This window comes from Geotrypetes seraphini, chromosome 11 (assembly GCF_902459505.1).
Source record: "Geotrypetes seraphini chromosome 11, aGeoSer1.1, whole genome shotgun sequence".
NCBI classification, from domain to species: Eukaryota; Metazoa; Chordata; class Amphibia; order Gymnophiona; family Dermophiidae; genus Geotrypetes; species Geotrypetes seraphini.
Genome location: NC_047094.1, coordinates 98860318 through 98885378, shown reverse-complemented (window position 1 = coordinate 98885378; position 25061 = coordinate 98860318). Strand labels below are relative to the sequence as shown.

Below are 25061 nucleotides of genomic sequence, written 5' to 3'. Positions count from 1 at the left end.
GGAGAGAGATGGTGGACAATGGGATGGAGGGAGGGAAGGAACAGAAAGGAAGAGAAGTTGGACACAAGGAATGGTTTGGAGGGAGGGCTAGAGATACTGAATAGGAGGGTAGTTGGGAAGAGAATGTGAGAGATGGTGAACCCTGGGGTGGTGGGGAAGGAGGGAGAGATGGTGGATCTGGGGATTGTGTGGTCCATCGCTGCAGTTGCAGGGATGGAGATGAAAAAAAAGGAAAGATGCCAGACCTCCAGGGGAGGGGTGGGAAGGGAAATGGAAGGGGAAGACAGAGATGGAAGATGAATGGTTATCACCAAGAAAGAAGAAGACTACAAATAGGCAAGAGACCCTGGCAAGCGGGTTATCAGAAGACAACTAGAGCCTGGGACCAACAAAAGGTAGAAACAATAATTTTATTTTCTATTTTGTGATTACAATATGTCAGATTTGAAATGTGTATCCTGCCAGAGCTGGTATTAGACAGCGAGCGTGAACTAGGACCTAACAGAGAGAGGAAAAGTCTTTTTTATTTATTTTGTTTACACCACAGAGCCAGCGTGGGGTTGGAGATGTTGTAACCCTATACTTCTACTAAGACTAAGCCTTAGTCACTTAGGGGTCCTTTTATTAAGGTACACATTTAGCGTGTGCTAAATCAGTTAGCATACTTTAATAAAAGGACCTCTAGGTATCTTAATTAAAAATTTGGCCTGCGACTTACCTTTTTTTTCAGATTTTGGCCCCTTATGTGATTGAGTTTGACACCCCTGCTCTAGCTATAAATGTGACCAGAAGAAAAAAAGATGTATTTGCTCTTTCCACTCCTAGCTTAGTACCAAACAAGTATAATGGAGCCTAATACCTGTCATTGTGGAAAAAAATTCTGCTACTACATTAACCAGCTACACAAATGAGATTTGAATGACAGACAGAATTGTTTTGGTCAACAATGAAGGAGTAACTTAATGCTTAGAGCAAAGGGTTGAGAACCAGGGAAGTCAGGGTTCAAATCCCACTGCTGCTCTTTGTGATCTTTGGTAAGTCAGGTACAGAGTATAAGCCCTCCGAGGACAAGAACATATTTGCTGTACCCAAATGTAACTTGTCTTTGGCTACAACTGAAAAATGCATGAACTAGCAAAAAAAAAAAAAAAAAAATAATGATGGACAGAGTACAGCACAACTGCAAATAAATTGTGCATTGTGAGAAAATGGAAGCTTGGTTCTTACCTCGGTAATCTTTCTGTTATAAGACAGGATTCTGTACTGAATCTATTGTCCTCTTTTAGTTGTGAACTTTGCAGAAGGGTGTCATTCATATCTTTCAACTCCTCCCCTTCACCAGTGGAGAATAGCTCCCTCTTCAGTTATGTCTATGTTATATGTATGTGATATGTAAACCACATAGTTCTATATGGTTTATAAATTTGTTAATAAATAAATAAAATAACAATAATGCAATAGACATATTACAAAACAACAAACAAACATAACAATACAACTAACAATAAATAGACAACAATGAAACTAATAACCTAGGGGACAATTTCCAGAATGGCTGTCATTTAGCCCAGTACCTGAAGCTAGTGCCAGGCCTTGGCTTTGCTAAGATCTCTGTAATTTGTTTCCAGAGCTTCTGTTTGCGTGGCTCAGGAAGAAGGACACAGCCTTATGGCATGCTGAAACAGACTCCCAGATACCAGATGCTCCAAGCACTGAGTCAGCTCTAGCTGACTCTTCCTGAAGTTGACTATCTAACCGAAACCGTAGAGCAGATCCACCAATTGCTTCACTGCATGCTTGCCTTCTGGTTTTGAAGGTGCTCTGACAGCCAATCGTCTAGGTATAGGTGAACCTATATACCCATCCTGTGAAGATGAGCACTACACTACCATCACCTTGGTGAAGATGTGCGGGGCTGTAGCTAATCCAAAAGGTAGTGTCACAAAGTGGAAGTGACTCTAGAGAACATGGAATCTCAAGATATTTTCTGTGGTCTGGAAAAATGGGAATGTGAAGATATGCCTCTGTTAAATCAGTGAGGCTAGAAATTCCCCCAGAGCCACCGCTGCAATGACTGACTGGATCGTCTCCATGTGGAAGCGTGGAATTCTCAGTGCCACATTTATGGACTTCAGATCCAGGAAAAGCCTCCAGCCTTCTGTGCCTTTCTTGGGCACTATGAAGTATATGCAGTATCTTCTGAAGCCTAATTATTCTTCAGGAACTGGTTCTATGGCATGAATGTCCAAGAGGCATTATACCGAAGCTCGGATCCTGGTCTCCTTTTCTGGCCATCTGGCAGGGAAGTCAAGGAGCAGATCTGGAGGAGTGCAAGGAAACTCGCTCCTGTGATTCTCTTGAATTATGTCCAGGATCCAACGATCTGAGATCTGTTCCCATTCCCTCCAGAAAGCCGATCGTCTCCTTCCAATACAAGGAGGCATGGCAGTTGACCTAGCTTTTTTGTGTCATTGTGGCTTTTTGTTGGCAGTGCTGCCATGTGACCACGAGAGTTGCCAAATCTCTGTATGGACCCTTAGGTCTCTGGGAAGAGATTGAGAGGAATGAAAAGTGCCTCGGTCTCCCCTAGCAGAACATCGAGTTATACTATCTGGGAGAGATTTGGGTCAGCATACAGTAGCTTTGGAGGCTGAAACATACAGTAGATTTGGAGTGCTGGTGCACTTGCAGGCAACACATCACTCCCCAGGCCCTTAAAATAGACTCTCCACACAAGTCTGACCAAGTCTGAAAATCCCTGAACAGGTGCCCCCCAAGGACCCCTGCAGGACCTATGACTGGGGTTTTTTGATTTCCACTGCTTCCATGCGCATGCATTTCACACCCTCATGACTTGCAGCTTCTGAATGGGACCTCATCCCTGTGGCCAGGCTTTCTGAGGTTTTCCCGCCCTGTAGGACTCTAAAGAGGCTGCGCCTGAAGCTCCTGTCCCTCCCCCCTGCAGCACATGGAACATGGCCACTTTTCTGCTGACAAAACTGTGCACAAATGGCATTATACAGGGGAAGATTAGCCTGAGGAATCCATTACAGGTGATCCCTGGTCAAAACTAGGGGTTTTGATGCAGATGGGAGCTTTTGAAAAAAAAAAAAAAAAAAGTTAAAATCCAAGATGGCCACCACCAGTAAAACTGCGTCAAAAATGGCCCATGGGAGTTTCCCTGAAACTCAGAAAAATTGGTTTTAGAGATGAGAGAACATAACTCTACCCCCACCCCCCGAAAACCTTGGATCTACCTTTTTCTGACCCCCCACTTCCCAATTTTCCCCATAAGAAACGATGACAGTACTCATTGTGGCTTCTCTGGTGCCTGTCTGTCAGTTTGTAGCAGCCTACCTGCAGAGAAGGGATTTCTGCATCAGAGGACTGGAAAAACAAATCCACCACTATAAATCTTCTGGCTACTGGTCAAAGGGACTCTGACTAAAGACTCCAACCCCCATAGATCCACATGGTATGTCGGGGGGAGATTATAAGCAGCTAGCTCCCTGATACCCAAAGGGTTGTTACATAGGGGCCCCACGGTGTGCTCTCAAGTCTCTGATAAATCAGTAGGCAAGCAAGTTCCCAGGAGAAGGGACTCTCAGTTTTTGATGGATCACAAAGTAGACTGGCTCCACATATTCTCTAAGAAATTAGCCTGCAAGCTGCAACCCGCTTTAGCGGGTCCGCATCCTTTTCCTAGCGGAGTAGCTCCAAGAAGGGGACCTCCATGCACCAAAGCCACACAGAAAATGGTGGACAAGAATACCCGAAAATAATAAAATGAAGCAGAGCAGATCAAAATACACCTTCTCAGTTCACTTCCAGAAGTTAAAACTGAAGAGGGAGCTATTCTCCACTGATGAAGGGGAAGAGTTGAAAGATATGAGTGACACCCTTCTGCAAAGTTCACAAGCAGAGGAGGACCACAGCTTCAGTATAGAATCCTATGTCTTTGCAACAGAATGTATTGATATACCTATAGAATACTTGCAGAGTACCTACTGCTTCAATAAATTACTTTTTTTTAAACTGTTTTGTTAAGACTGGGTATTGATCACTTGTGGCACAGACAGGAGCTAGTGTTCTGGTTATGTTTATCTAGAAATAATAGTGCTCCATCTTCCTAGTGCAAAAAACCCTGAAACAATACATTTGATATTTTCAAAATAGTATTTAGCATTGTACTTTCAATTTCACCTGTCACCTGCTAACACCAACCACTACTGATAAACATAAGACGTTATATAAAATGAATCACAATTCACAGGCATTTAAATTAATAAATTATAGAACTGAAATTTTTAAAAAGACAAAAGGTAAGCTCTAACATGATTTGCCTGTCATATGCTCCTTGGTTACAGTCCATTTCATGCTGCCTTCTTATACTCTGCAGATTTTCCTAGAAAAGGCAGAGTAAAACACGCAATATTACAATAAATTAATATAAACTGATAATGTTTTGCAAGTATTTTTGTAACCAAGTATTATGTATTTATTCATATTTTTATTCTGCAGGTGTACATACCATTTCTAGAGGTAGTCAGAAAGGTCAAATGGCACAATACAAGAATACACAAAGCACAAAAACCCATAATATACATAGGGGCAGGTTTAATATGGGGTAATAGGATTTAAAGTTAACACATATATTAATGAGTGGCCTAGTGGTAGAGCTTCTGTCTCTGCACTCAGAGGTTGTGGGATCAAATCCCAGGACTGCTCCTTGTGATCCTGGGCAAGTCACTTAATTTTGCCCCATACAAAATAAGTACCTGTAAATCATTTTGAGTGTGGTTGTATAACTACAAAAAGGTGGTATACAAGTCCCAATTCCTTTCCTTTAATGCATATTAACTGCAAATCTAATGCTTAACTTTTTAAGGGTATGTTTTATGCAGGTATGCACTAATGCAGTGTTTCTCAACCTTTTCAAGCCAAGTACCCCTATGCATAACAAATACCAATTGAGTATCCCCGGCCAAACACCGCCCCAGACCTGCCAAACTCCGCCCCTGACTCCACCCCCATAATAATAATACTAATTGTAATGCAATTTCTTCCATCCATTTTTCATATACACACAATATAATCTTATTAATACATAATGGTAACCACAAAATTAAACTAACACAAAGCACACTGTTCGCATAGAAAATGTTAATTATCATTTATATTTAGGGTTTTTTCAAAGATGTTAAGGCAGATGACTTTAAAATATGAAATGTCACCTCAGTAACAACTATAGAAAAATAGACAAATATAGTGCAAAATATAGACAGCAGATATAAATTCTCAAAACTGACACATTTTGATCACTACATTGAAAATAATAATTTTTCCTACCTTTGTTGTCTGGTGATTTCATGAGTCTCTGGTTGCACTTCCTTTTTTCTTTCTTTCTTTCGCATCCAACATTTCTTTCACAATCCAGGCCCTTTCCCTTTGGGTGGGTCCAGGTCTCTATCTCTTTTCCCTCTGCATACTCTCCCCAGATCCAGTGTCAGTTCTCCTTTGTACCTACCACTACCTTTGTTCCAGGTCTCCCTCTCTCTCCCTCCTCTATTATGATCTTCCATATCTCTGTTCTTCCTCAGGTTCTCTCCCCCTCTGTCTGCACCTCCTATAGTCCAGCATAGAAACATAGAGTATGACGGCAGAAAAGGGCCAACGGCCCAACAAGTCTGCCCACTCAAGAACCCTTCTTCCCTGGAGTATCTATCGTTTGAGCATAACTCTGTAGTACTCCCACATGTTTGACCCATCGACTCTTGAAGTCATGCACGCTACTGGCCTCGACCACCTGGCGTGGAAGATCATTCCATCGATCAATCACCCGTTCGGTGAAGAAGTATTTTCTGGTGTCACCATTAAATCGTCCTCCCTTAAGTTTTAATGGATTTCCCCTTTGGTCCAGGCCTTTCTCTCTCTCTGTCTTTCTTCTGCTTACAACCCCCCCCCCCCCCCGGTCTTTCTCAGCCTCTTTCTCTCTCTCTCTCCTTCCTTCCTATGTCCCCTTCACTGCCTTCCAGCCTTTGCCCCAACGCCTCCCCAAAGCCAGCCAGCCAGCCTGCCTGCCTCCCTCCCTGCCACGCCGAAGCCTGGCCTACCCGCCGTGCCGAAGCCTGGCCTACCTGCCGCCTATTCTTCCTCCCCCCTGGTCCGTCGCCGAAGCCAGTCTGCCTCCCTCCTTGCTGCGCCGAAGCCTGGCCTACCCACCGCTGATTCTTCCTCCCTCCCCCGGTCTGCCACCGCTCACTGCCCACTGCTGCAGCAAATCCAAGAAGGGAAGGGCCAGGCGCGTGCAGCAATTGCACACCACTTATCCACACGCCTTCCTCCGTCAGTTCTAATGTCGAAGAAGAGGTCCGGGCTAGCCAAGCAGTGTCAGAATTGACATTGTGGGAAGGCTTGTGGGCCGGCAGCGTGCAATTGCTGCACGCGCCTGGCCCTTCTCTTCTTGGATTTGCTGCAGCAGCAGGCGGGGGGCGGCAGGGATGGGCGGTGGTCAGCCCACATACTACCAACGAGCAGCCCGCGTACCCCCTGGGTGCAGGGTTTCTCAATTAATTATTTTGCTCCCATAATAATTCTTCCTAGGGAAGGGATATAGGCAAGCCATAGACCACGCAAAACGAAAGGGCGACTCCAGTGCCTTCCGCTGCACAAACACAATATCCTGAATATCTTGATACATAGGAAAAGAGAGGGTGGCTGAGCGGATGCCCTGAAGCAGGGGGTCCACCACACACCGGGACTCCTTCGCATCCTCCTCGAAGCGCAATACCAAGGAAACCTGAAGAATAAGCTCTTGGAGCTCTTCCTGCTGAAAAATGCGCACCTTAGATGCATCTTCACCAGCTGGCAGAACCGAAAAACCTCTGCCAGCAGCATCCGTTCCTCCGAGAGGAACCAAGGGGTCCAAGTCCTCATCAATTGAAAACTGCTCCCTGTACAAAATATCCTCGTCTCAAGAGACCCTAGGCTGCTTGGACAAAAAGGGAGGGGATGGGGTTGAAACCAGCATTGAGGGGTGGACACGGAGGAAACCCCCCCAAGACTCCTGGGGCAGAAGCAGGACCCCCGGCTGCCTGAAGATAAGCCTGGAACAAGGCTAAAATAAAATCAGGGGAAAAACCCCCTGGCAGCCCAATGGGACTCACTGCCAAAGCAGTGGACCCAACAGAAACCTGCCCCTGTTTCCCTGAGGTTGCGGACAAAACTATGCAGGCTGGCTAACAGGTACCAAGAGGGATTGGTCTGTCAGCTAAAGACCAAAGTCTGTGTGTTCTCAAGCAGGCAGAGCTGTGAAATCGTTCCAGCAGAATTCTTGAAAAAGGGACGAAATTACACTGAATAAAATAATAAAATGGAGAGAGCAGAACAAATACCCCTGCCAGCACGCATGTAGAAAGATAGACCTGTAGGTGGAGCTAGAGAACCCAATGAAGTACAGCAGAGGCAGAGTGAAAAATCCAGAGTGGATTCCTTCTGCATCATGTGGCTATGGGAATATAAACCATATGTCTAGAACAGGGGTGTCCAACCCACGGCCTGGCAAGGTGTTTCGTGCAGCCCAACTTGAAATTAATGCTGCCTAATTCACAAATTTTAATCGATTCACCTCTTCCCTTCCCCTGTGCCACCAACTTTTCTTCCTCTCCTCCCTTGTACTCCAAGGTTTGCTTGTTCGGGTCGTGGTATGGGCAGCAATTCCCACACACTGCCTGCTGCTGACCCGGAAGTCTTTCCATGGCAGAGGGGAGACTTCTGGGTCAGCAGCAGGCAGCATATGAGAGTCACTGCCAATACCACAACCTGAAGAAGCAAACCTTGGTGTACAGGGGAGGAGAGGAAGAAAAGTTGGTGGCACAGGGAAGAGAAGAGGTGAAAGGAACTTCAGGAAGGAAAGCTAGTGGCCTAGGAAGAGGGAAGAGGTAAAAGGAAGGAAAGTTGATGGCACAGGGGAGGGGAGGGTGAGAGGAAGAAACATTGGTGGAACAGGGGAAGGGAAGAGGTGAAAGGAAATTCAGGAAGGGGGAAGGGGGAAGAGGTAAGAGGTAAGAGGAAGGAAAGTTGGTGGCACAGGGGGAGGGGAGGGAGACATACATGGTGAGGGAAGAGGATGAAACTGCAAATAATGGAGGGGAGGAAGGGAGAGATGGTGCATGGAGGGGAATAGAGAGATTTGACATAGGGCACATGGCAGTGGAAGGGAAGGTACAGAGACGAAAGATGAATGGTGAGCACAGAGAAAGAATAACACATCAAATTGGCAGGAGATCCCCGTTCTGATGAGGCTTGCCTCTGAAGAAGCTCACCGTAGCTGTAATAGAAGTGAATGGGAGAACCAAGCATCTGCTGTCAGCGGTGCATGTGGAGGATCGCTCAGTCAGGGTATTACTGCACTTTTGGGTTCTTCTCCACAGTATCCCTTTAATAAAGGTTTATTATTAGATACGTCCATTTTCTATATTAGTGATTGCAAATTTGGGACCTGCTCAACCTTTTTTTTTGCTCATCAGCTAGCGTTAGTGTTTGTGTGGCCCCACATACATTTTTTTCTTCCAGTGCGGCCCAGGGAAGCCAAAAGGTTGGACACTCCTGGTCTAGAATCTCTCACCTACAGCACTGGAAACACCTTTAGTATTGATTCTGGAAGGGATGTAACAACATTGGCAAGTATACCTACTGATTAGGTCTGGCTAAAAATAGGAAAATACAACCAGCAAAAGGACATTTTGACTTGGATTGTTCAAAAGATTAATCCACATATTTCATTCCTTATGCTATTATTTGTTCACAGAACTTACCCCAAAATAGTTTGGTCAGGAACTCTCCAAGAAAGTACAAATGCATCATTATCAATATGGAGACAACAATGAAAATTACCATGCCCACACTGTTCATCTTTGCGAGAAATGGATATACCCAAATTCCTGCTATGTACTTTATCCATAACATCCTGGAAAATGCAAAACAGAGAAAAATGGGGAGACCTGTGATCCACAGTGAAAACAATCCACCGATGAAAACAAAACCAAAAACTGTGGATACAGATGTTCTGGAGATAATTTATTAAACACTTTTTAAATTTAATTTTCATGGTTTTATATGTCAGTGTTTAATAAATTATCTCCAGAACATCTGTATCCACAGTTTTTGGTTTTGTTTTCAAACGCAAAACAGAGCCATCAAAAAATATGGTGTGTTCCTCTCAAGAATGTATTAAATTTTAAGGCAGACAGTAGTGAGTCAATCTGGTCCTATCTATAAATGGAAATGCTTATGCTTTATAATTTATTGGATAAAATCTGATTAAAGGTCTTAAATAATTTAACTGATCAAGACTGATACCAAAACTATGTGCAACCAGCAATAATATTACATAGCGCTCGTAGCTACTCATATGTCCCGCTATCAAGCAGAGACTTATACCAGACTTGACTTTCTTGCGGGTTTTTTTTTTTTTTTTCCAGTTTAACTGAGAGACAGAGAAGTCTCCAAATCCAGACTGATCCTAAGGCAGAAGGCAGGTGAAGCCCACTTACAGGGTGGGGCTTCAGGACTACTAGATACATCTACAAGAAAAGGAGATTATTTACTTACCTTGGTAAGCTCTATTCCAGTAGATAGGTGAGACATTCTAGACAGCTGGGTTATTTCCCCATAACCGCATGCTGCAGAAGGAATCCACTCCGGATTTTTTACTCTGCCTCTGGTGTACTTCACTATACTGTTTAACTTCCTCTACAGTTAGTACCCAAGAACTGAGGAGCACCTAATATCTGTGAAGTAGCGGCACCTTTAGCTACAGGCAAAATAAACTGTTCTGCTCAAAAGTAACTAAATAGTACCCTTAACCGCCAACACAGGCTTTAAAGGAGCTCAGAAACTACTCCCTAATAAAGGGAACATATGAGTTTATACAAATTCTTCTCAGCCCTCAAGGCTGACAGGCATCCAAGAATCAATTTAGAGAAGCATAAACAGACTGAAATTGTAAGCAGGCACAGGAAGGACACGGTGGGGAGTCTAGAATTGGAACAACGCTGTGGACAGGGCCCACTTGACCAAATTCAGAGTCTATCTGCTGAGGAAGTCTGATGAATATTGTCTACTCCCAGCACATGCACTGCTGTCAGCACAGCCAGGAGATGACGTTCTGCCCAAAGAAAAAGAAGGCGGGCTTCCTGAGCCACAGGAATGCTCTTGGTCCCACCCTGGCAGTTGACATAGGCTACTGCTGCTTGGTCCTCCAGAGTCTTCCGCAATCTCAGCAAAACCAGATGAATGGCCCTGAGCTCCAACCAGTTGATGGACCACATTCTCTGTAAGGGTGTCCAACACCCCTGAACAGGACAATGATTGCAATGGGCTCCCCAGCTCCAAAGGCTGATATCCGTTATCACCACAATCCAGGAGGCAATGTGAAGCGGAATGCCCCTACAGAGTGATTGCGGGTGAAGCCACCAGTCCATGCTTGCTTGGGCCTCCAGAGACCACAACAGACAAGTCTGCAAGGCATCTTGGTGTGGTGCCCAGCAAAAATGTTAAGACATGCTTAAGAGGACTTACGAGTGCCCTTGCTCAAGGAACTACATCTAGTGAGGCAACCACGGATCCTAGAACTTGGAAGATAATCCAATGCCAAAAGAGCCAACTGCTCCAGAAAAGAAGAAATCTGGGCACACAGCTTCTGTCTGCAAGCTTCTGGCAAACAGACATAGCCCGCAGCCATATCGAAGAGAACTCCCAGATATTCCAGTGACTGCATGGGTATCAGATGGCTCTTCCTTGATTGGATCCAAGATGGCCGACGATCCCGGACGCTAAGCAGCACGCCGGAGGAGACTTTCTGAAAAATTTTCCTCTGAAAAGATTTACCTACTTAGAATGCCGAAGAGGAGAGGCCGCAGCGCCGCTGGAGCCTCGCGGCGTTCGGCGGTCCCCTCGTTCGGCAATATAGAAGAACTCCTGCGTCGGATGCAGGATATCCCGGCAGCGTCGGCACCCCCGTTGGAGACGCCTCAGAGGGGCGGAAATGAGGTGATCTCCTTGGGGCTAGAGACTACGCTGAGCCCCGACGCTAGGGCACCTCCCCCACCTCCTCAGGTTACCAGCTCCCCACGAGTGGAGGAGCTGCCGGGAGAAGGCAGGCATCTACCCTCGGAGGCCAGGGAGAACAGAGAGGGGAGCGTGGAGATGGACTCCCTGAGTTTTCAGGTGAGTCCAAGAAACACAGAGGAATTGGAAACATCAGGGACTACTTCAGGCCAGCAGAAGGACTGCCAGGAACAGCTGAAAACTGGTGAGACTATTCAAACTTTTAATCCTTCATATGTTATTGAAAAACCCAGAGAAGTAACACTGGACTCAATTTGGGATTTAGTGGCTGACCTAGCCAAGTCTGTCAAGCCCCAGCTTTTGCAGCTGGAAAATAAAATTACTCTTCAAGAAACTGAGATAAAAAACATAAAAGTTGAAATTGGTGAATCTAAGAATTCTATTGAGAATATACAACAGGAGTTAAAAGTATCAAAACAGCTTAATGAAGCAATAATAAAAGATAATACAAATTTGCGTAGAAAACTGGAAACTTTGGAGAATTTTTCTCATAATAATAATCTCCGACTGATTAACTTTCCTAAGATAGCCTCGGTGACGCCTAGGGATATGTTGAAACGTTATATGTTGGAGATTTTGGGTATTCCAGAGGATACATTACCACCACTTACTCAAGTATATTACCTACCAATGAAAGCTATTAAATCACCATCTAAACAACAGGAGAATAATCAACTAATTAATGTTTCAGCAATCTTGGAACTTTCGGATAGAGAGCTTGCATCTCCGGCAACATTGCTTCTTACTGTGGCTCTTGCTCCAGATAAAAACTGGTTGCTTAGATTGTTCTTTAGAAACAAAATGAAATAATTTCTTGGACAAAAAATATTAATGTTTCCAGATTTGGCACGGGAAACCCAGAGAAGAAGGCGAGAGTTTCTTTTGATGAAGCCAGGAGTTACATCTCTTGGTGGGACTTTTTTCTTCGACACCCTTGTAAATGTGTAATACAATACCACATGAAGAAATATGTATTCTTTGAACCATTCCAGTTGACAGTCTTTTTGGCAGGAACTCGGCTGGACGAAGGAAAATCAAAATCAAAGTGAAGTGCATTTGAATAATGATATCCTTCCTCAGCCAAGGGATCTTGTTTTCCTAATATTTGAATTGATAGTTGTTAGCAGTTGTTAGCATTTGTTAATATGTCCACCTTATCCTTCTTGGATCTAATTTTGAGGACTTGAGCTGAATTTAAGCTAAAAAATTTATTTTATTTTATTTGATTACCATGTATTTTACCTTTGAGTATTATTTTCTTGCTTTTCTTCAACTTTCTGTACAAGTGGATACTTGATTTATAACATGTAAAAATTTGATAAATAAATAATAATAAAAAAAAAAAAAGATGGCTCTTCCTTAAGTCGACAATCTAGCCCAGGTCCTCCAGCACATGCTTCACTGTGTGTCATCCTTCGGCCAGTCAGTCTGCTAAGTAAGGTTGAACCTGTAGGTCCATCTTTCACAGGGAAGCCACCACTACCACCATCATCTTGATGAATGTCTTGAGGGGCTGTCGGCAGCCCAAAGGGCAAGGCTGAGAACTGGTAATATTATTCCAGAACATGAAATGCAGAAATTTGTGTTGGGCCGGAAAAATGGAAATGTATAATTACGCCTCTGTAAGATCCAGTGAGGCAAGAAACTTCCCTGGAGCCCCTGCTGCAATGACCGAATGCACAGTCTCCATTCGGAAGCAGGGAGTCTTGAGAGCCGTATGCACTTGCTGAAGATCCAGAATAGCCTCCAATCTTCTGAGTCTTTATTTGGCACAAGAAAGCATACTGAGTATTTGCCTGAGGCCGAGAGGTCAGGCGGCACTGGCTCTAGAGACTGAATATCTAGCCAGAGCTGAACGGTTGCCTGAACTCTGAGCACCTAATATGGGAGTCCTAAAGGAGAATCTACAAACCAATCTGACAGGTCTGGCAAATTCCAGCATGTAGCCTAACTGAAAACTGTCCAAGACCCACTGGTCTGACATGAGGCGCATCCAGGCAGGAAGAAACACTGAGAGCTGGCCCCTGTCCACAGAGGGGCATCTTTCAGCTTGTCGGCATTGTGGCATTCTGGCAGGGGGTGCTGAATGGGAGGTGGAAGGCTAGGAATGCCTGTAGCCCTCATACCATCGTTGGGAGCTCTGTAAAAATCTCTGTGATGTGGCAGACACATATTGTGTGGAGCACTGTGAGCCATGAAAATTAGAATGACCAGAACCCCTGGAGGGTTTGGATTCTCTATCAAACAGGGGCTTAGGGCGACAGTCCATCACAAAATCCATGAGATCATCCAGGCCTTTGCCAAGCAGCAAGTTCCCCTTAAAAGGCAGCCTAGCTAATATTGCCTTTAAAGTGGAATCACCAATCCACTATCTGAACCAGAGCAATTGGCAGGCTGAGAGTGAATACACTGACATGTTTGCCAAAGCTCTCAAGAATTCATAGAAGCAGGGCAGGATTAATTCTTTGAGGGCCCCTAGGCACACAAGTACACTGGGCCCCCCTGGGCCTGCCCCGCCCACGCCCCACTCTTGCCCCGCCCACCCCCACCCCATTTATCTGTTTTCTTATTTACTTCTTTATTTCCACTTATATTTCTTTTTTTTTTTAAACTTCTTTATTCATTTTAAACTCTTACAACAAGTGATTTATACATAATAAAACAATATTCAAATTTCACTTGTGAATACATTCAAAAATTATTAAATAATAAAATATCTTCCCTTTTTCTCCAATATCCTTATATTTTTAATCAAACCCCCACCCTCCCCCATCCCCTTCCTTTAACTCTACCAGGTGCTAAGATGTCTGATCATTAGAATAATTAGTCAAAGGTCCCCATATTTTCTTAAAATTATGATAACTCCCTTGTTGTAACGCAAACGCTTTTTCCATCTTATAAATGTGGCAAACTGAATTCCACCAGAACGTATAGTTTAATTTCGTATAATCTTTCCAGTTTTGAGTGATTTGTTGCATGGCGACCCCTGTCAATATTAATAATAATTTGTTATTTTTTGCAGATATCGGACTCTGAGTTCTCATCGCTGTACCAAATAAAATTGTATCATATGAGAGTCCTACATGATTTTCTAATAATTTATTAATTTGGGGCCAAATTAATTTCCAGAATGCATTTATACAGGGACAAAAAAAAATCAAGTGATCTAACGTCCCTACTTCTAATCTACAATGCCAGCATCTATTGGATCTACTACTATCTAATTTTTGTAAACGTGTTGGGGTCCATAAAACACGATGTAACAGAAACAACCATGTTTGACTCATAGATGCTGATTTTGTAGACCTTAACCTCCAGGACCAAAATCTTTGCCATTGAGATGCAGAAATCTCCTGTCCAATCTCAATACTCCAAATATCCCTGAGACCAGTTTTCTTTTTTTATTTAAAAAACCAAATAATATCTTATACCATTTTGCAGCTTGGTGTCCCTTAAAATCCGCCTAGAAGCAGAGGACCTGCAGACTATATTGCGAATTTAGACCCTTCCATTCAGGGAACCCTACCTGAATAGCCTGCTTCAATTGCATCCATTTAAAATATTGTGTTTTATTTAAGCCAAATTTAGATTGCAACTGTGAAAAACTAAGCAGTGAACCATCTAAAATAACATCATTCAATGTCCTTATACCTGCTATTATCCATTGCTTCCAGACGATCTTGAACCCACCAATCTTGATCCTGGGGTTAACCCAAATAGATTGACTTAATGATTTTGCAATTGGATCTGGTGACAAATTGCTAACAAATCGTAAGGTCTTCCAGGTATCAAGTAAAATCCTATTATCTTTATACTTCCTAGGTAATTTTATGCTCACTACATGTTCTAAATGTAATGGGAACAGGAATCGCCATTCTAAATACAACCAATCAGGTACATTCTCCATGAGATCTAGGAGGATCCAATACATACCCTGTCTTAAAATATAGGCTTGATGGTACCTATAAAAATTTGGAAAATTTACCCCACCCTCCACAATTGTTCTTTGTAAAGTTGCTAAAGCAATTCTGGGTCTTTTCCCCAACCAAACAAATTTTGTAAGAATTTTGTTTAATTTTTTATAAAATGACCCCTGAAAAAATATTGGTATCATACTCATTTGATAACAAACCACAGGCAGTATCATCATTTTAATTGTTTGAACTCTTCCCCACCATGAGAGATGTAAAGGATTCCATTGCTCACACATGTTCTTTTTTAATAAAAGTTTTTCATTTTCTTTCACTGTGTCATCTATTGTATTTTTTATAATAATGCCTAAGTATTTTAAACCTTCATCTTTCCAAATGAATGAATATGAGTCAAATAAACCTTTAGTGCAATGAACATTAATTGGAAGAACTTCAGATTTACTCCAATTAATTTTATATCCAGAAAACTTCCCAAACTTTTCTAGAAGGTTAAGTAAACATGGAATGGTATTCCCCGGCTCTCTTAAATACAACAATATATCATCTGCATATGCAGAAAGTTTAAATTCCCAGTTAGAATATGGGATTCCTTTTATCCCCTTAGTTTGATTAATTGCAATTAATAAGGGTTCAAGAACAACATCAAAAAGTAATGGGGATAAAGGACAACCTTGTCTAACTCCCCTTAGCAAGTTGAATCTATCAGATAAATTATTATTTATATATATTCTTGCACCAGGAGAGCTATACAACGTCTGAATCATTTTAATAAAGCCAGGGCCTATACCAAACCATTCTAAAGCTTGGTACATAAAACTCCATTCCACTCTATCAAATGCTTTTTCTGCATCAAGAGACACAAGAAAAGCTGGATCATTAATATTTTTTGCTAAATTTAAAGAGTGAAATGCCAACCTAGTATTATTTGACGAATGCCTTTTAGCAATGAATCCTGTTTGGTGAACGTCAATAATAAAAGGAAGAGCTTTTGCCAATCTTAATGCTAATACTTTAGCAACCAATTTACCATCCACATTTATCAAAGATATCGGCTTGTAGTTTGAAACCAAGGTAGGATCCCTGTTTGGTTTTGGTAAGACAATAACTACAGAATCTGCCATAGTACCAGAAATCTTTCCATTATTCATTTGATACTGATATAAATTTAATAGATATGGTAACATAATATTTTGAAATGATTTATAAAATTCAACAGTATATCCATCACCACCTGGAGCGGATCCAACTCTAAGAGACTTCAATGCTGTTTCTACTTCTTTTAAAGATATAGGTTCTTCTAAACTTCCTTTTATATGATCTGGAACATTTGGTCCATTAAATAACTTTAAAAAATCTATTCCATCTTTTTCTTTATTTTCATAAGTATCAGAAGAATATAACTCCTTATAAAATTCAAGAAACTGCTTTAAAATATCCTTAGTGCTAGTGTGTGTATTGCCTTGCCCATCTTTTATTGCAATAATCTTAGATTTCCTTTTTTTTTGCTTTAAGATAATTTGCTAATAAACTTCCAGCTTTATTTGAATTACAATAATATCTTACTTGCTGCGAGAACAAGTCTTTCATCACCATTTGAGAAGAAATCTCATTATATTTAGCTTTTACTTTTAATAATTTTTGTAATATATCATATTCCCATTTCTCAATTAACTTATTTTCTAATAATTTAATTTCATTTTCCAGATCTACAAATTGCTTTTTATTTTGTTTTTTAATAAATGCAGAATATGATATAATATTCCCTCTCATTGTTGCTTTAAAAGCATCCCACAAAATCTCAATATTAATATCATCTGAATTATTAATTTGAAAAAACTCATTCATCTTTACTTTAAGATCATCTAAAAAATTTGCATCCGCAAGCAAGGCATTATCAAATCTCCAAATTGATTTAGAAAAATCTACATCATCATATTGAAAGTCAATCAACACACCAGCATGATCCGAAATTATTATCGGATCAATAATTGCTTTTATCACTCTCTGTGCTATCTTATTAGAAACAAAAATATAATCAATACGTGAAAAAGATTTATGGACCTGAGAACAAAAAGAAAATTCCTGATCATTAAAATGAAGAATACGCCATATATCCACTAAATCACAAGATTGTACCAAATTATCTAAACCTAACGATTTCATAATTCTACTTGGTTTTTTATCCAAAATTGGATCCATTACAGCATTAAAATCTCCAGCCACCACTAAATTAGAGGCAACCAGTGGTAATAGTATTTGCTGAATTTGTTTAAAAAGCTCCATTTGATTCGAATTCGGAGCATACAAATTAAATAAATCCAGGGTTGTATTTCCCAGCACCATTTTGACATGTACCCATCTTCCTAACGGATCAGAATTAACTAATTGAAAATCAGCCCCGCACTTCCTGTTTACCAAAACCGCTACTCCAGCTTTTTTCCCTATAGCAGGTGCAAACAAACATTTAGACACCCAACCCCCAGCTATCTTTTTAGATTCACTCTCTGACAGATGCGTCTCTTGGATGAAATATACATCCGCATTCTGCTTATGTAGGAACGCTAACATTTTTTTTCCTTTTAATGGGGTGATTTAGACCATTGACATTAATAGAAAACATTTTAATATCCATTTATATTTCTAATTAAATTTTGACTTACATTCCTAAAATTCACTTTATGTTCAGACATCAGCACCACTTTAACAATTACTCTCTTTTTTCCCCCCATAATATCCCCCTAAAACCCTTGATTCTATTCCTCCCCTCCCAGACCCACCCCACTTCCCCCCCCCTCATATATTAATTGTGTCAACTTGGCCACACACATTTTAGATCAGGCCATAATAAGCTCCAGAAAGATCATCTTACATCCATATTCTAAATTGAGTCATAGGAATAATTGAAACAATTACTTTCTTTGCAATTTGATTTCAACCTACAATTTTTAAAACAACTTATTAATCACTTATCCCATTGAATTCTATCTCCAAAATTCTATTAGAATATTTCATTTCCAATTTTAATTTTAGTATCCCACACCATCCATCAAACCCATATTTATGAAATTTGAACCTATCCCATTTCTTCTTTTAATAACTAATTAACCTTCCAAAAAACCTCATCACCATTACACTATTTCCACCACTCACATTTTTTTTTAAAATATACTTCCTTTTCTTAAAACCCCCCACTCATAATACTATTGCATTGTAAAACTCTTCTTGAAACAATAATACTTGTATAACTTTATATCCAAACCTGCAGTATGTATATTTCAGGAAAAAATAGTTAAGTTTCTCATTCCTCTATTCCTCAAAACCTTTTCTTATTTCATTCCAATTTACTCAGTTTTTAATTTTCAGTCCATCTTCCATTAGAATTCACTATTAAAGTCCAATCCTCTTCACCCGATGGTCATTAAGTCTTTTCCTTCAGCAAAATTCAATAAACCAATAACCTTGTCCTTAAATTCCAAAACACACACAATCCTCTTCACCCGTTGGCCTTTTCATATGTTCCTCTTCACCCGATGGCATTTTCATATTTTCCTCCTTGTCTATGATGTGACCATTCTGTATTAGTTACGTTTCAACTATGTAACCATGGTAACCAGATCGCTTCCCGGAACTACGTAGATGTAATCAGTCATTTCCTCTCCAGGATACTTCTGGGAAAGCGAGTACACCATTAACATATTTCCTTCACTTGTAACATTCGTTCATAGTAATCCCTATCAGCATCAAAACCATTTTAAATCCATGCGTCTCTTTTCCTTGTGCTTGATATTTCACACCAAATCACTGAATATCCATAGCGATTTGCATTATATCACCATATTGCCAGTTAACCATATTCTAATAAGTTTCTTCCACCATTACATCTGTCAATTACCTTCAGTGAATATTCCATATTCTAATCAGTTGCTTCCACTGTGGAATGTTTATCCTTCACATACTATTCTGTTACCATGACCGTTGAGCTGACCATTTTGAATAAATTTTTAAACGTGTTCTATCCTCGTTTCCTTGCAGTCAATATACATACTTCATATTGTACATAAACATCTAATCTTTCATCAATCCATGTAAATCAAAAATTTAACTCTTATCTCCCTCCTTTATTATGATGACATTGGTTGTTCTTGTTCATTAATAAATTTTTGTAATTCCTCTGGCTCATTAAAAGTTAAAGATTTATTGCCCACAGTCACTTTCATTATCGCAGGGTAAACTAACCCAAATGTAGCTCCCATCTCTCTCAAATGGGGTCTTAACTCCAGAAACCTTTTTCTTTTTAATGCAGTATTTTTTGCAAAATCAGGCACCAGATGTACTTGAGCGTCCTGATATTTTAAATTTCTATTTTGTTTTGCCAGCTGTAATACTTCCACGACCTGTTGGTGTCTTAATAGTTTAAAAATTAATGGTCTAGGTCCCCTTTGCTGTTCTAATCTTCTTGTAGGGACTCTGTGCGCCCTTTCCACTTCCACCTCAAACTTTGACTTTAACGGAAGTAATTTAGGGAGTAAATTTTCTATAAAGGAGACCGCATTTCCTTTTTCCGCCCCTTCCGGTAACCCTAGTAAACGCAAATTACTCCTCCTCTGGCGGTTAGCACAATCTTTCAATTCTCTGGTAAGTATTTCAATTTTTTTCCTCTCTGTTTTCCCAATACAAACTTCTGCTTCCACCTCTAACATTCTCTTTTCAAAGTTCTGTGTCTTTACTTCCAACAACTCCATTTTTTAATTTAATGCCGACACCTCCGTTGTCAGATTATTTACCTTTTTTTCAGTCTTCAATACGATCTCTTTGATCTCCTTCAACTCCCTCATTACCTCACTGTCTCCATTCTTGGCAACCGACTCCTGATCCGTTTTCGCCCTTTTGCTACTCCCTGGAGTCGAAAATTCACTTTTATTTTGTTTACTCGTTGCCATCCCTTCTTCTTCTTGCTTATTCACTATTTTCTGATCAATTTTAGACCAAATTCCTATGATTTTAAGCTCTTTCAAAATCTTTCTCCACGGAGCTCCTTTACTACCCGACCTTTCCCATGCGCGTCCAAGCCACGCCCATCTCCACTTATATTTCTTTTTTTAAATTCAAAACAAAGATTAGCATACCAGTGCACAGTTTTTCTTCTGTGCAACCCCCAAACATCTCTGAACAAATCCCCCTTCCTTCCCTTCCCTTCCCACCTACTTACCCAGGACATTAACTCTGAACCCTTTCAATACATATATAAAAGCGTTCAAATATATTGTAAAGCAGTAATACTATCCGAAATATAAGTCTATATTAATAACCAAGTTTACATCGACTAACTGCCTCACTCTACATCAGGGGTTTTAAACTCAATCATATACAAGGCTGAAATATGAAAAAAAGGCTAAGTCATGGGCCAAATTTTTAATTAAGATACGCTAACTGATTTTGCACACACTAAATGTGCATCTTAATGAAAGGACCCCTAAGTGACTAAGGCTTAGTCTTAGCAGACATATAGGGTTACAACATCTCCAACCCCATACTGGCTCTGTGGTGTAAACAAATAAATATTGTAATCACAAAACAGAAAATAAAATTATTTTTTCTACTTTTTGTTGGTCCCAGTCTCTGATTGTCTTCTGATAACTCGCTTGCCAGGGTCTCCTGCCCATTTGTCGTTTTCTTCTTTCTCCGTGCTAACCATCCATCTTCCATCTCTGTCCTCCCCTTACATTTCCCTTTCCTCCCTCCCCTTCCTTTTTTTTCATGTCCATATCCGCAGCTGTGACAATGGACCCCACCATCCTCAGATCCACCATCTGTCCTTTTCTCAACTACCCTTTCATCCATCATCTTCCCCACCACCCCAGGGTCCATCATCTCTCCGTTTCTCTTCCCAACTACCCTGTCCTATGCCACTTCCAGAAACTGTATGCCTCCCTCATCCATCTTTCTCTTCACCCCCATTGGTCTGGCATCCATCTTCTTCCATTCCCACCGCCAATAATCTGGCATCTCTCGCCTCTCCTCTCCTCTTCTTCCCTTCCCTCTCCCACACCCACACCCCATGGCCTGGCATTTCACTCTTTCCTCTCTCTTCCCCCCCACTTCCATCAGCATCTGCCCCCTTTCTTTCCCTCTGACCTAAATCCATTCAGTATCCTTCCCCCTTGTTTTCCCCCTTTCCCTGATACCAATTCCATCAGCATTAGCCCCCTTTCTTTCCCTCCGACTTAAATCCATCCAATATCCTTCCTCCTTGTTTTCCCCCTTTCCCTGCAGCCTTTGGAGAGTCAAACTGCTCCGAGACCACAACGCCTATATCCAGATATCAGCACACACCACAAAGCCAGGAGGTAGAAGTGGACAGAAGTGGCTGAGGGATGAAGTTCAATTCCTGCAAAGACTCAGCAGTAAGGTCCTGCAGAGCAGAAAACTGAATAAAGCTCAGGACCATAGTCCTGGTCTGACCCAGCAGCGGCAATTCTTATGTTCTTATCCACACCAGGATCCAAGGCCCCTCAAAGGATCTGCAGATCCAGCACACAAATCTTGTTCTCCCATCCTGGGAAATGTTGTAACAGCAAACAAGGGATTAGTAAGAGAAATATGAGATCCTGCTGGGTCCCTCAGATCAAGGTCAGGCAGCGCAAAAGCTGCCACAGGCTGAGGCGAGGATGCACCCAAAGACACTACAACACTAAGAAATGCCGCTGAGGTGGATTGAAACTGGTCAGAGGAAGAACACTTGAGTTTTGTTTTGGTTTTTATACCCTTAGATGACTGAAAGACATGCGGGGGTGGGGGAATCTGCAGCCGAGCTGACGGAAGAACCAGCCATGCTGAGCCCCAAAAGCAATGCCGGCCACCACATCAAGCTAGCTGAGCATTTGGTCACCTGCTTCAGCAGGGGAGAACCTAAGCTGTACGCTACAGCCCCTCCCCCATCTGTGCTACACAGCACATGGCGCAAAAACACTCTAAAAGCGCTACATTTTTGCAGTCCTGGCAAGAATTCACATGAGGAGAACCTAAGGACTTCATCCCAACAGTTTTCTAGGAAAAATTCAAAGTTCTGAAGAAGCAGGGAGCTGAAGAAAAAAAGATTGCTAAAAATCCAAGATGGCTGCCAGCACAAAATTCACACCCAAATCGAGATTTTTTTTCACATTTCCTAAACTTTAAAAATGGCGATTTTAGAATTTTTCAGGAGGGGAAACACAGGTGAACATCCAGAAACACTCAAAACCCCACTTTTCCAACCTCCCCCGATGTCTCTCGCAATCTGTCAGCCTGTACTCATTGTGACCAGACAAGATCTCTGCTGCAAACCTGCTTTCAGCTCTCTGACAGTAGCTTTATGAGAAATTCACTGCCACAATGCTGGGAATGATTCTTCAAAGCTGATCTTCGAGCTCCCAGTCAGACTCCTCTGTCTGACCATATCTCCATCCCTGCGGACCATCGGATGCGCACCGGGACGGGTGGAGGCGCAAAGATGTAGTCAGCACCATGTGAGACACCACCAAGCCTCCTAAGGGCACCTAACAGCCTGTACTCGACCCTAGCTTAACAGTAGATGAGCCACTTCAGGGACGGCCCTGAATTCCGGATAAAACAATGCAGGCTGGACAACAGGTACCCAAAAAGGGATTGGACTGTCAGCTAGACCAAGTCTGTGAATTCTCGAGCAAGCAGAGCTTCAAATTCACATTAAGCACCAAATTACCCATAAAGAGGATAAAATTACATCAAATTTAAAATAATAAAAGTTTCTCAGCAACATAAGGTATTCCGCATGGATCCATTCTTTCTCCTCTTTTGTTTAATATTTTTCTTGCACCTTTCATGACCCTTTGTCAATCTATTGGTTTTACCGTATTTGCTTACGCAGATGATATCCAGCTTTTACATCCACTTGATCCCAACAGTTCTCTCAAAACATTAGCAATTAATAAGAAACTTGAACAGATTCACCAGTGGCTTGATACCAACAGATTAGCTCTTAATATTAATAAATCAAATGTTATGTTCTTTCCTTGGAAAGATAATTTCAAATTTATTTTTCCAATTTCTATTAAGGGTATCACTCTACAGTTGATAAGTAGCATTAAGATCTTAGGGGTTATCTTTGACAATAAATTAACTTACCACGATCATATTAGTAACATTGTTAAATCAACTTTCTACAGACTTCGTCAAATCTGTTCAGTATCAAAATTTTTATGTCCAAAGTCTCTTAACATATTAATTCACTCCTTGGTTATTTCAAAAATCGATTATTGCAATGTCCTATTCAAGGGAATAGCCCAAAAGGAAATCAGACGTTTACAGATCATCCAGAACGCATCAATCAAACTTATAATGAAAGCTAAGAAATTTTGATCACGTGACTCCTCTTCTTAAAAAAGCGCACTGGCTTCCTGTCACACATCGCATAATGTACAAATTAAGTCTGCTTACCTTCAAATCTCTGATATACAAAACTCCAGCTTTCATTTATAAATCATTGATTCCTTATATCTCATCCAGATTAACCTGAGGTCCAATGACCAACACTTATTAGTCATCCCCTCACTTAAAATTAATACATGACGGCACTTCATCTTTTCCGTTACAGCTCCTCAAACATGGAATTCCCTCCCTATTTGGATAAATTTAAGCACAAACTTAAAAGCTTTCTTTTTAAAGACGCATTTAATGACTAAAAGGACTGTCTAGGAGTTTCATATTATTTTCATAACTTCTTTGAGATTTTTCGTTCTCTCCCTTCCTATTGTTTTCAACCATAAGTGTCTTTTCTTCTATTAACCAAATTGTATTTCTTCCCTGTCCTTTCCTCACGTTTTATTATGTTTGTAAAGTTAGTTTTCAATATGTTTTGTAAGGTTCAGTTTTTTTGTTAGTTTTGTTTGTCCCCCCAATTTTGTAATTTTATTGATTTGTTCATCGCTTAGAATTTTGAATAAGCGATTAATCAAATTTTATAATAAACTTGAAGAGCAGAACACCCAACTGCAGTCATGCGTGCAGAAGGAAAAAACTGTAGAGGGAGCTAAATAGCACAGTAAAGTACACCAGAGGCAGAGTGAAAAATCCAGAGTGGATTCCTTCTGCAGCATGCGAGTATTGGGAAATAAAGCACGGTTATTTACCAAACAGGTGTTATCCTGGAACAGCAGGCAGATAGTCTCACATCATCCATGGAGCCCCGGTATGGACAGCTTTAAAAGTGCATCGCCACTTTAAGAACTGAAGAAAGTTTTCAAACTGCTCGCACCATACATGTGCGAGTGCCTCAGTTCCTTATGCAAGCTAAGAAGCCAACCAGGGAAGGAGGGTGGGTTGTGAGAATATCTGCCTGAATAACACCTGTTACGGTAAGTAATTGTGCTTTATCCCAGGACAAGCAGACAGCATATTCTCACATGTGGGGCTCCCTAGTAGAGAATGACATGGGAAAAAATCTGTCCCCGTCACCGCCCCGTCCACGGCTCACCGTCCCCTTCGCAGCCCCATCACCGCCATTCCCTTCACCGCCCTGTCACCGTCACCGCCATCCCCTTCACCGCCCCATCACCGTCACTGCCCCGTCACCGTCACTGCCCCGTCACCGTCACTGCCATCCCATTCACCACCCCGTCACCGACCCCGCAGCATCCATATAAGCCTCAGTACTGCGAAACACCTTGAAGACAGAAGAGAGTCCTGCCACTACTACTACTGCACTGAGAATCTTTTTAAGTGCCTCTGCCCTGTAGTAAAAACAGAACATAAAATAAATCAATTGACTTGTTCTCCCTTGCAATGACGTGTCCCCCATGTTCACCTATAGCTCGAATCAGGTCAATTGTGCACACTAAAAATGCCCACATGAGCACATAATCATGCAGATGCTGCAGTACAATGAGCAACAGGAGGATCTGGAACGTGAGTGCAGGCAGGCAGTGATACAAAAACAGCAGACACCCGACCGATTGCAGCGTTCCACCATCTCCCTCCCTCCAC

At 41.5% G+C, this 25061-nt stretch overlaps 1 protein-coding gene across 3 annotated transcripts in view; it reads right to left on the bottom strand.

Moving 5' to 3' along the window:
* LOC117345853 (androgen-induced gene 1 protein-like) overlaps positions 1 to 25061 on the bottom strand; it is a 79130-nt gene that overhangs the window by 19128 nt on the left and 34941 nt on the right. For 2 of the 3 annotated variants that reach the window (XM_033915101.1, XM_033915104.1), the window contains 2 exons: positions 8896 to 8968; positions 4335 to 4405 (listed from right to left, as the gene is read on the bottom strand). In XM_033915101.1, the coding sequence (XP_033770992.1) occupies positions 4335 to 4405; positions 8896 to 8968 (144 nt within the window). Of the gene's footprint in view, positions 1 to 4334; positions 4406 to 8816; positions 8969 to 25061 lie in introns of all 3 variants that reach the window. The other variant, XM_033915102.1, reaches the window with a different exon arrangement.